The sequence below is a fragment of the Notechis scutatus genome, chromosome 1 (assembly GCF_049901735.1).
Source record: "Notechis scutatus isolate UNSWTSFEM ecotype Mainland chromosome 1, rNotScu1.2, whole genome shotgun sequence".
Lineage (NCBI taxonomy): Eukaryota > Metazoa > Chordata > Lepidosauria > Squamata > Elapidae > Notechis > Notechis scutatus.
The window spans coordinates 102,903,016-102,919,779 of NC_142009.1; the positions used below are offsets into that span (position 1 = coordinate 102,903,016).

At 42.0% G+C, this 16,764-nt stretch overlaps 1 protein-coding gene and 1 long non-coding RNA gene across 2 annotated transcripts; one reads left to right on the forward strand and one right to left on the reverse strand.

Annotated features, from left to right (window-relative positions):
- Nucleotides 1–4,307: 4,307 nt before the first annotated feature.
- On the reverse strand, nt 4,308–10,159 carry MARCKS (myristoylated alanine rich protein kinase C substrate). Its single transcript, XM_026666699.2, has 2 exons — nt 9,601–10,159; nt 4,308–7,463 (listed from the first exon to the last, which is right to left on the reverse strand). The coding sequence occupies exons 1-2, from the start codon at nt 9,700–9,702 to the stop codon at nt 6,702–6,704; spliced, it is 864 nt and encodes a 287-aa protein (XP_026522484.1). The 5' UTR covers nt 9,703–10,159; the 3' UTR covers nt 4,308–6,701.
- Nucleotides 10,160–11,239: 1,080 nt separating this feature from the next.
- On the forward strand, nt 11,240–16,219 carry LOC148132925 (uncharacterized). The gene is made up of 2 exons (XR_015750866.1): nt 11,240–12,476; nt 13,363–16,219. It is a non-coding gene; the product is annotated as an uncharacterized LOC148132925 (long non-coding RNA).
- The last annotated feature ends 545 nt before the right edge of the window (nt 16,220–16,764 follow it).

Genomic DNA, 16,764 nt, shown 5'->3' on the forward strand with positions numbered 1-16,764 from the left:
TGGGGAGGAAAAGAGGACAATATAAAATCAGGACCAGTTCTTACTTAATACTCTTGCAATTCAGGCCATTAATAACTAACTGGGAAATGGGGAACCAAATGGTGGTTTGTTTGTTTTTTTACTGTTTTGACATTATGCTATTTTCACATTATTCGACTTGCTTTATTCCCTGCACTGGGATTGCTGTGATAACTTTCACTATATGTCACTTTGGCTTCCAACAGGATCTTTTGCTTCCATCAAAGGCGATAGATAACAACCATTTCATCATCAGAATAACTCCAACAAATGCAAATTACGTTGAACCAATAAAATAGCAGTAGACAAATCAGCCGTTTTATGATTCTTCCTATAGAAGAGATTCCAAGTTTGTCCTCACCTGTGTCCAGTCAGCTTCAGTCTATTTGCTCTCTTGCTTTCTTGCTATTGTCTCTGCAGCTTCATCATTCCAGGTTGATAGTAACAGTGCTACTAATAATAAGCAAGTACAGTACATTCCAGCCAGTGAGACAAAGGCACTTCAGAGCCATCAAGGTATCAGCCAAAGATCTCAAATACTGATGAGCATAGTTTCTGAATAATAGTCTGCAGTATCCAAAAGTAAGAACAAATAAAAATAGTTCAGCTAAGGTCTGGGTGGAAGAAAAGCAGACCTCTGGCTCTGATCCAATAAAAATAGTAGCCCATACTTTTCCAAGGATTTCTGAAAGTGTATATCAAGATTAAGATTTGTAAACCCATACGGTGCTTTTGTGCTGATAGGACATTTTAAAAATCCACTTCTATTGAATCCATTTCTTTTAACTTTCTTTAATTCGTCTTCTGTTGGAGAAACAATGACTTGGATTTCTTTTTTAGCTTAAGAAGTAGAACTAGTTTTTTTTAAAAAAAAATGCAGATCACACTGCATAGGCAGCAAGCTAATTCTTAAAATGGAGTCAATACATATCCATATTAAAATACAAACTTCTTAAAACATGGGTGTCAAACTCTTTCACATCATGTGACGTCACATGACATATTGCAATATTTTTTGCCTTTAAAGAGCCAAGGTTGGCATGGCCTATACATGATGCATCTGGCCTGCGGACCACCAGTTTGACACCTGCCTTAAAGGATTCTGACAGGCATGTGGTTAACAAATTCGTGTTTACTAATATTATTTCAGTTACATTGATTACTGACAATTTATTTCTACATTATCCTTTGTAATTATACACAAGTATTGTTATTTTGTCATTCAAAAGTAACTATCACTAGAGTTATACAGCAGTTTTTCTACACTGTCCAGAAAAAGTTATTCAAAAACAATTATGTGCAACACTATGCATCAGAAAAAAAAGTTTCTAAAAAAACTATCAAAATGCTTTATTTCTTCACCATATTTCAATTTCAAATCAATGTCTATGGAGATTCTTAGTCATCCAGATCATGGTTGTCCCAAAGGTGCTTTTTCAAGAGGCAACTAGATTTTCTGTTTTTTCTTTGAAAACCTTTCTTTCACTTCTCATCCAAGAAGCTTCTTCAGCTCTGACTGGTTGGTGAGGAATGGAAGGATATATACTCCTTGGAAACAGCTGGTCATTTGCATTCTTTTAGCAAGTTGTTAAGGTCACCTAGAGGTTTATCTGTGTCATCAGGGTCACCTGAGTGGTGCAAATATGTGTGGCACCTTATTGGAACTGTTGAAAGGACTCTGTTGTAGATTGGAGATAGATGGGGAAACAAAACATACATTGGGGAAACAAAACAACCACTTCATAACTGCATGGCACAACATAGAACACATCAGGACAAGATTCAGCAGTCCATTTGCATTTAAAAGACACTGGCCACTATTTTGAAGACAGCAAAGCGCATATTTTGGACTGAGGATGGCTGGTTTGAAAGGGGACAAAGAGGCCATCTATGTCAAAATTGAACAGCCCTCTCTCAACAGAGGTAGTGATATGACATCATCTATCTCCAATCTATAACACAGTCCTTTCAACAGTACAAAATGGCCACACCCAATTGCACCATTCAGGTGACCATGATGACATAAACCTCCAGGTGACCTTAACAATGACCAGCTGTCTGTAAGAAGTATATATCCTTCCAGTTCCCACCATCCAGTCAGAGCTGAAGAAGCTTCTTGGATGAGAAGTGAAACGTCATCAAAGAAAAACCAGAAAGTCCAGTTGCTTCTTTGAAAAAGCACCTTTGGGATTTTGAATCAACTATTAAAACCATTCCCTTTAATATATTATGGACATTTTCTAAAATGAACGAGTGTGTGCTATGCAGTATTTGTAATAGCTTAAAGTCTTGGAAATCTTTTCAAAATCCTATTTACCAAATATTGCATGTAATACTCAGTAGAGATAATTTTAAATTTTTAGGGATACAGGGAAATTCTCATAATCACTCATGGTTGGCACAGTCTTTAGTCACTGTATATTCTAATTATCAACTACCCAGAGTCGTTGGGAGTCAGGTGGCATATAAACTTAAATCACTGCTTCCCTAACCTTGGTAAATTATTCAAAATTGGATAAAATGGATTTGTGTATTGGCAAATATCCAATACACAATCACAACAGAGACTTTTAAATTGAATTTTAGCTACATTGGGTAAAAAGGACTGATTTGTGGTTATGGGTAATGAAAAAAAAATAGGAACCACTGATTTACAATCAATCGTTGTTGCTTTTGATGGCTACTTATACTCATTTATTTAAAAGGTTTGCATGGCTTCTCCTCTTAGAACACATGCCCAGACAGCTCACAATAAAAAAACATAAAAATAAAACCCCAGCACTTCAATTAACTTCCTTGGATGTTTCCCACCAAACATGCATCCATCTTGCCCAGTGCCAGGTGGAAGAGCCAGCTCTTTATGGTTTTCTTTTGAGAGAGAGATGAAGTCTATTCATAGTTATGAGATTTCTAATACATCTTTACAAACTGGATTTGTTCACTCTATTGTTGCTAAGAGCTGATGTTAAAATTAATATTAAGTATTGATACTTAATATTATTGAAATGTTTATTCTAGGTAAATTAGGAAAATAGTTTTAAGTTAGTGTTCAAAAGTTGTAATTTACGTTTTGTTAAAATATGCTGTAAATTTTTCATTTTAGCATACACATATGCCAGTTCTACAGCATAGAATTGGTCTATTGGTCTTCTCCCTCCAAAAATATTAACCTGTGCTTCATTCTTCAGAAGCTGCAGAAATTTTCATTTTAGTGCATTAAATTCATGGAAAATCAGTAAAAGGGGATAGTTGTACTAGTAACAGCCTTATATTTTAAAATGGAGTTAAGATTAGACGACTTTCCTGAATAATCTTTCCTAAATAACCTTTCCTGAATATTGTAGGCAAGCTGTAAAGAGGCAACAAGGCATTTCTTAACATTCTCACTATCCTCCCAATCTTTCACCACTGGCCATACTGGGTAAGGCCAAGCTCAAAACATTAGGTGTCCTACTAGGCAGCTGGCAAAATTAAAACCAGTTTCCAATACCAAGACAAATTATCCAACTTCTATGTTAATTGTGTAATTAAAAGTTGTACCGTACTAGATTTACACCTTTGCTTTCTGTTGGAGAATTTGATGTATTGGTAGAAATAAAGCAGCGCAAAAGCAAAGCATGACATGGCTTTGCATAAATTACTTTCTGTATTATGTATGCACTTAATCTATGTCTTTCCAAGAAAAAATATGCAAAGCAAATTAGTAGAATTTGAGGTTACTTTTTAAGAATTTGGCACAACAGCAATAAGTCATCTTAAAAAAAAAAAAAAAAATTGCAACTTGCATTCAGCTCTAAGAGCTTTAAGACCACATATTCTACATAGACAAATCCAAACCTAAATGTTACTCTGCACTCGGGGTGTCAAACTCGTGGCATCACATGATGTATCACGACTTTTCCCTCTTCGCTAAACTGGTCATGGGCGTGGCCAGCGTGTGGCGCATCCGGCCCACAAGTTTGACAGCCCTACTCTACACAGTTGCAGCAAATGATGACTCCTTGGTATATCCCTCAGGACACAACCCCACCATTTGCAATGCATAAATTGGACTGTGTCCTACTTTTGGCCCAGCCAAACCAACTTGGGTAGAGGGACAAAAAATAATTCCATTTAAATCACTCTGTATGCAGATGTAAATGACAGCTAGTTTTATTATTTTTTTAATGACTTAAAAACACACGATGGGCCAAGAGTCACAGATCAGGTGTACAACCACATCAATACTTATCAAGAATTATGATTAGAAAAGTGTCTCACAGATGGAGTCCAAAAATGACACTGGTATGGAAGATTTTACATCCATTTATTTCATCCCATGGCCATTTAAAGCATAATAGTCAATACATTTCTAACACTACAGAGAAATACCAGGGTGACCAGAGTATATATACAAGCAAAAAAAATATGGATAGCTGAGTAAGAGTATGTATTCGGAATGGAATCCATTGAACCTCATTCAGCCCAGATTTCGTTTTTCAGGGAACAAGGTGCTAATGTGCCACTCGCTCATAAAATAAGTGTAATTGCTTCTAAAGCAAGTTACAGCTGAAAACAGAGGGAAGGGAAGTTAAATGTAACACTAAATTTCATCTATAAACCAAGGAACAATGCTTCTTTGAATCAATGTCCATCCTCCAATAACATTAATACTCCATTATTTGTTTTTACAAAAGCCTACTACTGTTTTATTAAGGCCTGTTTTGCCCTGAGCAGCAAGGTGGAAATTAGCCCAAATGTCTAAACAGTTAAAAGGCAAGCACCAAGTGACTTTTATAGACAAATATAGCAATTTTTGTTAATGTATAGTTGGGAGTAATATACAAAAAGTATTGCTCATTCATTTGGTAGAACAAACACTTTTTTTTTACTCTAGCCCAAACTTCCAGAAAAGGTTGTGTTCAAGTTAGGCACTGAAGTAATGTTGAAAATGGTTAAGAACTTGCATGTAAGATTGGACCTTTTGCTGTCTTGACACCTGAATTCTGGTGTCCCTGTTGGAAAACTCAGGTTCAGCCCCAAGACATTCCAAATAACCACAGCTAAAGTGTCAAGTCAACTCAAGCTAAGAAATAACTAATATACTAAGGCGATCCTTAAGGATTTGATTACATACATACCCATTCTAGCTGAAGTCAACTGGTGCAAACATGTTGTGAACACATTTGGTCTTTTAATCTAGTTTCTCCCCAGAACTCAGAATTAGCCAATCAAGTGTCCACACTGGCACGGCCAGTTTAAAATCCAATTCACACATCTATTTAGAAGGCCTTAAAGATCTTCTGTCTACAGATATAAGTTTTAATAGGGCCAGGAGGCCATGCAATCTATACTACAGAAATTGAGAGTAATGTTAAGGGGCAAACAAGTGCCTTTTTTATACAAATTTAAACAATACAAGTAATCAACTAAGCTACCAAGAGTATCCAGAAAAAGAAACACAGCCAAATTCTACATTTTATTCACATTTATTTTTTCGCTTTTAGTGTGCTCACAGAAAATTAGAACACCTTAAGCAGGAATTTAATAGCAATTTTGTAAGCAAAGTTACATTCCATCTCTAAGTCAAATTGGTCAAAGCTTCTCCAGTATTTACAAAAAACATGATAGACATGATGCTACACAAAAACCATTGCATCTGAAATTGTTTTCTTTTTATTTTCAAAGACAACTGGAAAAAGAAAGCATTGTCTGCTGTCATCAAAAACATACCACAGTATAAACAGTAACCATTCCACTTATCACAGCTTGGTTGAGTTTAAAATAGTGTGTGGCTTTTGTTTTTTTTAAAGGTCCAAGATTACTGCAATTTTACAAAAAAAAAAAAATGGGCAGGGTGGCAAAAAGTTGCAAACTTAATGTGCTTCTGGATATCAAGATTTGTTTTTATACAATAGTCACAGTTAAAAACACCCTGCTGGTAATACATAATTACACTTTATTAAGGTCATAAACCAGCAATAAACAATAAAGCCTATACAACTTGTATTTCTACTTAATCACTGACTGGTACAGCTAACATGAGATAAGTGAAAGTTCCTATGGTTTAAATGAATTTCCTAAGACTATGATTTTTTTTTAAATCTGAGTATTGGATTTTTTTCTTTCTTAATCAAGACTTGTAGTGTTGTAAACCTTATAGAACATCTGCCTCACAAAATACATTGTAATAACTTTCTTTTTTTAAAAAAAGACTAACCCCTTATTTCCTGTGGCACATTTTCTTGGCAAATTATCTGCACCACTAATTCCCCATTGTGAACCCATCACTTCATTTGCTATCCCTTATTGACTCCTCCATCTCCTTCATATATGGGCATGTCCATAGATTGACAAAAGAAAAAAAGTTTACATTTTGAATAAAGATGCGAAGTATGCAATAAACATTAATACTGATGTAAAAAAAAAAAGGAGGAACAAGGCAAAGGGAGGCATTTAGTCTCTCCTCTACCGAGTTGGAATGGTGGTAACAGAATGATTTGAGATGGGATCTGTGGATAGAGACGAGAGAGAGAGAGAGAGAGAGAAAGAGAGAGAAAGAGAAAAGAGAGACATCTTTTAAACCAATCCCTGGTTGTAGACAAGTTCTCCAAAACCAGTACCTGGCACCACTCCAAACAAACAAACAGGGGGGAAGAAAAGTTCAATCATCTCAAAATTGCCATTCTTTTCATTGCCTTGTTTTACTCCGCCGACTCGGTGGGTGGAGCTTCTGGACTAGACTCAGAGGCAGCTTCCTGTGAAGGAGCTGCTGCCGCCGCCGCTGCCACTGGCTCCTCTGCTTTGGCTGCCTCTGGCTCAGTTGAGGTGGCTTCGGTGGTAGCGCTTGGGACCTGAGCCGCTGGCACCTCTTCTGGTTTCTCCTCTGGCTTCTGCTCTTCAGGAGCCTTGGCCTCTTCTCCTGCAGGCTTCTCTGGGGCAGTCTCTTCCAACTGAGCTTCCTGGGAACCCCCGGTCTCCTCTTTGGCGTCCTCTGTGCTGCTGGCAGGGGCTGAAGGTGACACCTCCTGGGAAGCCTTGGCCTCCTCGTTGCCCCCAGGCTCTGCATCGGCCGCCGCCGTGTCAGCTTTCCCCCCTTCCGAAGCTGCTGCAGCGTCGTTCTCTGCTCCTTCCCCAGACTCCTTTTTGTTCTTTTTAAAAGAAAAGCCACTTAGCTTAAAAGACTTCTTGAAGGAAAAGCGCTTCTTTTTTTTTTTCGGGGTCTCATTACTGGAAGACGGGGTTGCTCCCTCCTCGGTCTTGGAGGAGGTCTCCCCTTCCACAGGCGAGGCGGGCTCTGTGCTCTCCGCTTCGGCAGTCTCCTTTTCGGAGGCAGCCTCGGATGGGCTCTGCTCTTCCTTGACCGACTCCTCCGCTGGTGCACTGCCGTTTGCTTGGACTTCCTCCTTGACAGCCTCTGCAGCTGCTGGGGAGGCATCGCCGTTCACCTTCACGTGGCCGTTCTCCTGGAAGAGGAAAATGACTGTATTATTGGAGGGCACGCTCTCTTAAGACCCAGTGCATGGCAGCCTCTGGTTGGAGCCTTCATCTCCCAGAAGCTCTGGAAGAAGCCCAAGGGGGAAATTCTGGGAGGTTGAAGTCCAATCCAGAAGGACCAAGGGGGTGGGGGGTGGAACATTGCCTGGCACTTCTCCAAAGCAAAAGTGGAACAGCCCCATCTACAGCAGCCTCGCTTCGGTCTAGTGGGTAAAACACCAGGCTTAAAAAAAAAAAAAAAAAAGAACCAGAGACTGTGAGTTCTAGTCCTGCCTTGGGCTGAAAACCAGCTGGGCGACTTTGGGCCAGTCGCTGTTTCTCCGCCCTAGGAAAAAAAACCAATGGTAAATAATCCCCCCAAAAAAAAAAAAGGCCAAGAAAATTGTAGTGACTTGTTGTCAGGATTCATGATTGACTTGAAGGCACCCAAAGAACAAAGCAAAACAAAATAAAAACCAGCCAAGGCTTACAAGCTGTTAGGAGAGAGGCGGAGCAAGATCAAGTCACAAATTGGTGGGCACGTTGCCCCAGACCTTCCCGCGGCTTTCTTGGGAGGCAAAGCGCATGACGTGTCGCCAAAGGCTGCGAAGAACACGCCATCCAGAGCCGAGCCAAGCCACGCCCCCCCCGCGCCTTTCCCCTAGCTACTCTCTTAAGGGGCGCTACGCGGCAAGAAGCCCGCGTCATCATTCTCCAGACGCATCGCACGGCCCTCGTTCCGCTCTTCCCTTCTTTCTTTTCTCCCTCCACAGATCCAAGCCGCCGCCACCAAGCGAGCGTCGGCCTCTAGAGGGCACTGTGGCTCCGTCTTGCACTCCTCGAGGCCGACGGTGGGACAGCCCAGGAAACAAGGCTGAGGGAGGAGCGAGCTCGGCCAGAACCGGCTCCAATGAGCGAACAAAGCTTCCCCAGTCCGCTTCTATCTACTCAAGCCCGTTTTCTTTTCTTTCCTCTCCTCTCGCCTTCCTCAGTTCCAAAGCAGAAAACGGGCAGCCTTCCTTTTTCCGCCTCGGTTTAATCGAGGCAAGAGGCGCTTTCCAGCCACTCACCCGATCACATCTGTTGCTCGCTCTGGCTCTGGGGCTTGAACGCGCCTCAAAGGTTTCTTTCTGGAGCAACTACAGGGTGGCATATCGCGGGCCAAGCTGGCACCGGCCGACAGCACGGGTGGGACGAGTCCCCATGCCTCTTAGACACACTACTGGAAGGAGCACAAAGCGCCTGGATAAATACGGGGCGGATTACAACACCCTCGTAAGACACCCCCACACACACACACCGCTATCCCAGGTTCAAGCCGCGGCGAAGGGATTCACGCGGGCCAGTTCCCCAAGAAGTATACCCATTTACGTTTCACACACGCAAACGCCTCCCCGCATTCTCATCCTAAAGTCGCCGAAGAGCATCTGCGTTAAGAGGGCCCCAGCGAAAGGGAATGCAGAAGAGGCCACCACAGCCCAAGCAGTAAGCTACGAGCAAAGCCAGCCAAGCAAGATGGAGAAGGACAAAATTTATGCACGACAGCCCCTTCCTCTATAACGCGGACAACTCTCCAGCGCCCCTAATCTCAATCTTGCTTTTCAGGTATCTCCGGCAGCTCTATCACCATCAACTAGATCTCCGGCAGCTCTATCACCATCAACTAGATCTCCCTTAAGGCGCCAAAGGCGGGGATGGGGGGGGGACACGCCGACACACAGCCTGTTAAAAGTACAGGAAACCGCGGGAGGCCACATTCAATCCGACCACCAAAGCATATACAAGCCAAAAAGAAAAAAGAAAGAATGGTGGTAAATTAAGCCTTCCTGCGGAGACCAACTCGGAAGAAGACACCATACAGCAGACAAGCATCTCGCATTGTCTCCCCCTCCCCTCCTTACCACCGCATTATACACATGCAACCGGTTCAAAAAATAAAATCCCACATAAACACGATGCCATAAACAGCCACTATTTTTAAAAAGAGAGTTGTGATCGGTTGGAAAGCCATTCGCCTGCCCCCCCCCCACCCCACCCCCACCCCGGAAAAAGAAAGGGAGAAGCAGAATAAGCATTGCACTCAGCCCAGAAATCAGTAACAAATCCATTAGCCGCTCCTCTTCTTACCTGCCCGTTCGCCTTGGAAGGAGATGCAGCTACCGCTTCTCCGGGTTTTTCAGCAACAGTAGTTTCGCCTTTTGCAGCGTTCTTCGAGAACTGGGCGCCCATGCTGGTTTATTCAACAAAGAAACTCGGCAGATCCAAAAGAAGGCAAACAAAGAACACGGTAGGTTCGTTCGTATAAAATGCTGGGCGACCAGCAGCCTGAAGAGCAGCGATATACACACAGGCGCGCGCGCGCACACACACTCTCACACACCAGTGGGGGAGGAGGGGGGGAAAAAGAGAAGAGAGCCGAATATGTTTAAATATATGCACTCCTTTTTTTGTTTGTTTTAATAAAGCTGGAGAGGTCAAAAAAAAGACAGCAGCAGAGGAAGAAAGGGGGATTTTAAAAAAGGCAGGAAAATAGTCGAGCAAAAATATCAGAAGCCCAAGTTTAGTACAAAAAAAAAAGGAGAAGTAATAAAAAAAAATCCCAGATTTGTAGCCGTACTGTAGACAAGGGGAAAATGGAGAAATCTCCCTGGTCGCTAATAAGATGCGGAGTCCAACGCCCAAGTGCACAGATGAATGGGCTTCCCAAGCACTGACGGCAGCCCCCACCCGCCGTCCACCAATCAACGCCCCGCCAGACAAAAGAGAGGGCGGGGCCTCCAATTGGAGCGAACAATGGAGCTGCGATTGCAATAATTTGAATTCGGCCTTGGACTGATAATTAATGCTCCGAAGAACATAAATAAATTAGTGGCATAAAGACTTGTGCTCTGATTTCTTGCTAAAAAGAAAAATCGAAAGATACACGGTGTTTACTGCCCCCTGCCAAATGCTCCGTAAAAAAAAATATATAAAAAAAATAAAGGGGAGAGGGGAAGATTTTGACTTCAGGGTTGGTAGCCTCTGTTTGCTGTCTTGAGTCTCTTCCCCCTCCCCACCCCTGTTAAGTTAGAGACAATGGTTTGACTTGTGTCCGTTTGTGATTTCATTTTCTCGCCCCCGCTGCCGCCCCCTCTATTCCTCCCCCTGCCCACACCAGCTTCTTCCCCCCCCCCAAAAAAAATATCAACAGGTAGGGAGGGTTGGTCCTTTCCCCCCTTTAATTGGTTGCAATTGTTCAATTCTCTCAATTTGGAAAGTATTTAAACCACGTAGATAGAGTTTCGCTAAGGGAGATCATGAATTGAAAATTATGAGGTCTGTAGGCCAGATGTGAAAAATGCTTAAAGCAGCTGCCGCTGTTACCTTGGCGGTACAACGCTTAATCCCTTCCCCCAACAATACGGAGTGAGGGGGGGGAATGTGAGGAGCCTACAGCTCTAATTAAATTTCGCTGCCTGATTAGTTCTGATTTCAATCTTTTTTGGGAAACTGCCGAAAATGCGAAACCTTTTTTTCTTTTTTTAATGAGGAAGCTAGTACCGTAGGAATGTCGGTTTCTCCTTGTGTGCCTAAATAGCATCCACGTGTAAGTGAAAAAGACTTCCAACTCGACGGAGCTCAAATCTAAATCGTTTTATAGGTTGCTTGTCGGAGCCATGATGGTTTGTATTGTATGACAATTGCAAGATTCCGGATTTCGAAAGAGGGGAGGAGAAGGAGGGCTCGTCTTAAGAGAAAGAAGCAGCCGGATCCTAGCAAGAGTTTCTCATTTCCCCGCAACCCCATCCATGCCAGAGCGAGCAGATGCGCTTAACTGCTTAATCCTTGCTGAGTTGCCGCTTCTACCCCTTGGGTTTAAATCACTACAGTGGAGCCATAGGAAACGTCGGGGAAAAAAACATCTCTCGCTTCGTTGCTTGCAAAGCACATACCAAGGGGGTCGAGCGAATTACATATATTCCCCCGGAAATGTTAAGAAGCCGGTGGGCTGTTTGGGAGTGGAAGGTGAAAAATTCGAGATTAATGGCATGTACTTTTTCTCTCCTCTTCTCCCCCCTCGCGTTTCATTGTGTGATGAGTGCAGATTTATGCATTTGCCGCTATTCAGACCCCAAAGCCCCCTTCCCCTGCCAGCATTCTAGTATTTTTAGCAAGATGGCATTCGGTCAAGGAATATTTCATTTCTAGCGGGCAAAATTCACCACAAGGCGTTTTTGTTTTGTTTTTTTAACATCAAACTCCTCCTTCCTTCCTCATTGCCATCTCTCCCCCCGCGGTATTCTTTCAGATACAATTCCTTTCTCCACTTTCGTCTGCTCCGGGAATATGGATCTCCGGACGGAAAGCCATTCGTGCAAAACGCGTTTCTTGTATTCTCATCTTCCCCCCCCCTCCCCTCTCTTTTTAGAAAGGGGAGGGAACACGCTGTTTCAATTCGATGAATTATTCACTTTCTATATTTCCCTAAAGCTGCTTGCTTTTTTTTTTTTTTTTTGGCAGACATGCAGAGTGCCAACAAGCATGGCTTATCGTCCTTTAGGGAACGCGGGCAGGCAGTCGGCAGAGCTCTAGTGGAAGAAAACCGACCCCTTTTGTGAATATGTGGCACTCCCGAACCGAAACGTAATCTGGATAAATCCATTAACAACCAGGCGCTTGTAAAATGCACTTTGGAGCCTGTTGATTTTCTTCACTGGGAGAAAACAAAAAGGAAAACAGAAAACCGCGGTTACGTTCCATCTGCATTATCTGGTCTCTCTTGGTTCAAATTGCTGCGAATTCTGTCTAGAAGGCGGCGAGAGGCTTCGCTTCCAGCATCTGCATCAAAAGGGGTGGAGAGGACAAACTGAGCTAGTCTGGGTTGTGTTTTTTTTCCCCCTCTCCCTTCCTTCGCTCGCTCCCTCCCTCTCTTTTCTTTCTCTTAGTCTCATTTGAGAAGCTCGGCTCCTTTATTGCTTCTTTGTTACCGGCTGCGTTGCTTTTTCAGGGTGCCTATTTACACGGTATCGGCTAGTTTCCTAGGTGACGGCCGGGGAAGATTCGCAAGGCGGGGAGGGAGGGGCTCGCGTGAGCCAGGCGCTAGAGGAGAAGGGTTGCTGAAAAGCCCAACAGATGGACCCTAAAGGGGAGGGAGGGTGGAGGAAGATGGGCTGACCTCCAAGCGGCGGGGAGGAGACTCCAAGAGGGACCGGTTGCGAGCCGAAGGAACGGTTGATCCCAGTCATATGAACGGGTTTCTTCTGTTGCTCTCGGTTTCCTCGCCTGTCTTGGAAACGCACATTGCGGGGGTGGTGATGGGGGTTGGTATCGTCAGGAATAACGCCTTGGAGGGTTGCTGTAGGAGAAGACGCGGCTGGCGAGACTTGGAATCATTTATCTCTAGGCCTTAGAAACAAAGCCAGCAGATGAAAGGAAAATGGCGGGAGGTGGAAGAGAGAAAACGGGGGAAAGAGAAGATTAAAAACCACACTTGTTTTAGGAAAAGAGAGAAGGCAAGCGGCGATCTTTTATCAAATGCCTGCTTTTTCAGACGCGGTAGATTCATCTCCTTTTGGGAAAATCATGTGAATTCATGGCCTCAGACATCTGGCCAGTTTAGTGCACAATTTCTTCTGTTGTGGTGCAGGAGATCTTTTTAGATAAACTGGAGAGGAATTGGTGCCTCTTCTTTCTGTTGCAATTCTGTGGCTGCACTTGAGAAGCAGGATTCTGGAAGTTTGGAATTTCCTGACATGGATGTCATCTCTACACCTCCTTCCTGCCTGCTGCAATGGAGAAGTTTTGGTTGCTTTTTTTTAAGCATATGAGTATTCTACAGTATTCCTTAAAAGCATCGAAGCAGCTTATACTTCTATTTTTTTATTATTATTATCCTTATTATCTTTACAGTGACAACCCTGAGACTGACGAAAAGCCACTGGTTGAATGAAGATTTGAACCTGAATCCAGAAGTTAAAGTGGTTTCACAACATGCTTACCTGTAGCTAGCTAAACCATGGTTTCCTGAATTGTTCCAATTGTGTGGCTTTGCTCAACATATATTGAACCATTAGATAACCACTCTTGGCTGGATCCACACACAGCAGGTGGAGTCACAAACTAACCAAGGGTTAGTCCTGAGTTTTGTAAATCCAGCCAATGGCTCTTAAAGTTTTACTGGGTTGCTCTTACAGACGTATATTTTTACTAAAATGTAGGTTAGAACTATTACTCGTGGAAGGAAGTGTGAGATAACTGCTTCAAGAGAATGGTGAAGCCCACTGCTTCACTCAGGCCTCCTTTGGTTCTTATAAATAAGACAGCCAGCTTGCTGCTTTGATTTATATCCTGCCTTAGATTTAGGAGGCATACACAGTGCTCCTTTCTTCTAGTTGTCTCTTGGAAGAACAGCCCAATTAGAAAACTGTTTGATGCTGACAAGTGAGAGTCCATGTCTTAAGCTAGACTTAAATCTAGTCTTCCTTGTCCTCATCCAACACCTTAATCACTGTACCACTCTCACTCTCAAATTATACTGTATTTTCCCAGTGGAATATACTGTTAACACCTTTACCAGTCAAAACAGTCACTAAATCTATTTTACGTTTCCAGCCTTATGCACACCTAGCAGCAAGTGAATGAGTGTAGGGTTTTTTTTTTTTTTTTGCCAAACATCAAGAAAAGAGATCTCTGTGTATAACCTTTTTTTTAAAGGTTGTGTATCAGTATTATAAGAGGTCTAATGGAAACAATTTGAAATGGAAAGGTAAAAAGAAAGGACTATTTAAACATTCATTTAGCAGTCATGCTACAAATCTCCAATAAATGTGTTAAAAGCATCAGCCATCAACGTATCATGCCTTAATCCCTATGGGTTTTACAGTGCTTAATTAACTGAGATATAAATACTGTATAAGATATACACAGAGAGAACACTTAGGATTCCCATATGGAAAATTTATTTTCTGATCCTGAATACATTATGGGGAGATATATCAATGATTTTGGAATTTTGCTTTTGCACGATTCAATTTATTTTGTTTATGTCCTTTTATTTTCCTTTGAGGCGCTCTGGAGAAGTATCTGCAGTGCCACCTTGTTGCATAAGACCGGGAGATGTTATGTAAGTCAGTCTGCTTCAGAGTGTGTCAGCCACAGCATTTCTAGCCCCTACACAGAAGTAGGCAAAGCCCAAACCTAAGACTTTGGTGTTGCTACATTTTCAGTTGACTTTATAACTACTTTTAAAAAATAAACTTGGATACAGTGTTCCATCCTTTAAGATACAATTCCATATTTTAAGTTGTTAAATACAGAATTATGCTTGGGATGGCTAAGAAGAAAGCAAAGGGACTTTAATTTTTTTGTGTTAATTTTGTTAATAGCAGAAATTGCAGCTATGCTATTTCCTGCTGAAATACATGTTAAGCTTCTGAAATACTTATCACACCTACTTGTGTAAAAATTAACTATCCCAAATCACAGCCCCATGCAAACAGTAGGGTGGAAATTCTAACCTTTTTCCTGTGGTCTCATAGACATCTGAAATTTTCTATGATATACAATCAGATGTGGACCTTGGATGCCAAATCGTTGCTCACTTCTGGCCTCTGTTCATTGACTGAAGTTTTCCATGTTTTTAGATGAGTTTTTCTCCAAACTCCAGTGATACAACAAACAGGAGATAATAAATGATTGAATTGGTACATTCCTTCAGGTAAACCATGTTCTCTGTCATTAGCCCTAACTCAAACTGGGGTTAAGCCTTGTGAAAAGCCAAGTTTTGAACATGTTTATTGATTAAATTACAATTAGGGCTGTGGTTTATGGTTTACAGCTTATAACTCTGTACAATCTTAAGTCTCCACATTGGTCTTCCATAATTTGTAAGGACCATTATACTGAACATTCAGAATTGTTTACATTGATTCAGATAAGAGGGAAAAATGTGTGCTTAGTTGTAGAAATTGTCAAACATGGATTGCCCTTGCAACATCTACCAGTGTTGTTTGTGAATAGAATGACATCTGCTAACTCTCCTTGGTTTTAAAGGAATAAAACAGTAGGAGACATGTTTGGTCAATTGTAATCAATTTATCTCAGTCGTGTCACATAGGCCAGCCAGGCAAATTGTAAAATTGATGGTGTTCTAACTTTCAGGCTTCCAAATTCAGAGTTCAAATGTCATCTGGTGACTGGGTGGTTTAACTGTTATTTTACCCATGTAAAAATAGCCTTGGAATTTTAGCATGCTGTTATATGTGGGCAAAGATACAGATAGAGAATGTACCAACTTGGTACATTAATAAGTGCTATACATGTCATTAATTATTGTTAATCATGCCAAGTTACAAGTATTCTAAGGGGAGGAGTATATCCTTTAAAATGTGCTATAAATATCAATTTTCACTGTTCTTTGTGCTGTAAGCCAAGTTCAATATTTTTATTTTTCGGGAAAGGGACTCAGATTCTTAAATGGCTCACTGAGATCAAATGTCACATAATTAACACACGCACACAACACATTTTGAGTGCCACAACCTCCCATTTGAAGCTTTTAAATGTCACTCCACAAACCAAGAATACACAGTGCTTTTCATCCTTGACAACTTTAAGATGTGTGGATGCCAACTCCCAGAATTCCCCAGCTAGCCATACTGTCTAAGGAATTCTGGGAGTTGAGGTCCACACATCTTAAATTTGCCAAGGTTGAAAAACACTGCTATAAATCAACATGTTCATGGTGTGAAGTTTAAAGAGAGCTTCTTCTAAAGAAGGGCATATTTGAAAGCAGGTTTGTTTTTGGTCACCAGTTACAGTACTCGGAAAGGGCATAAGTCCTGGGAGGAAAGTTAACACCTTTGTGTATTAAAGCAGCAGTCGCCAACCGGTGGGCCGTGAGAAAATTTTGGTGGGCTGCAGAGAAATCTCACCTCAAGAGCACCCCCCTCAAAACAATTAATCCAGGCTGCGCAGAAACACAAGTGCCTGCACCACCCACATGGCCCATGGGAACCCTCCCCGCCCACTCCTTACCCGGTAAACTTGCCTGCTAAATTTTGATGTGATGTGATGTTCAGGTGTCATGCTGAGCCAAAAATGTGATTAGGGTTTCGTGTTTATATGAGCATAGTTGATGTGAGTTATTTAAGGCACTGGGGGCGGGGGACGACAGGTCACACCATCCATGACCTTCTGATGCAGGATTGGCCAGTATACAAATATTTCCCTGCTGTTTCCTAAATGATAAAGAAGAGGGACCATGGAATAGCTATGTTGTTGGACAGTATAGAAGTAGAAAACTTGGCATTG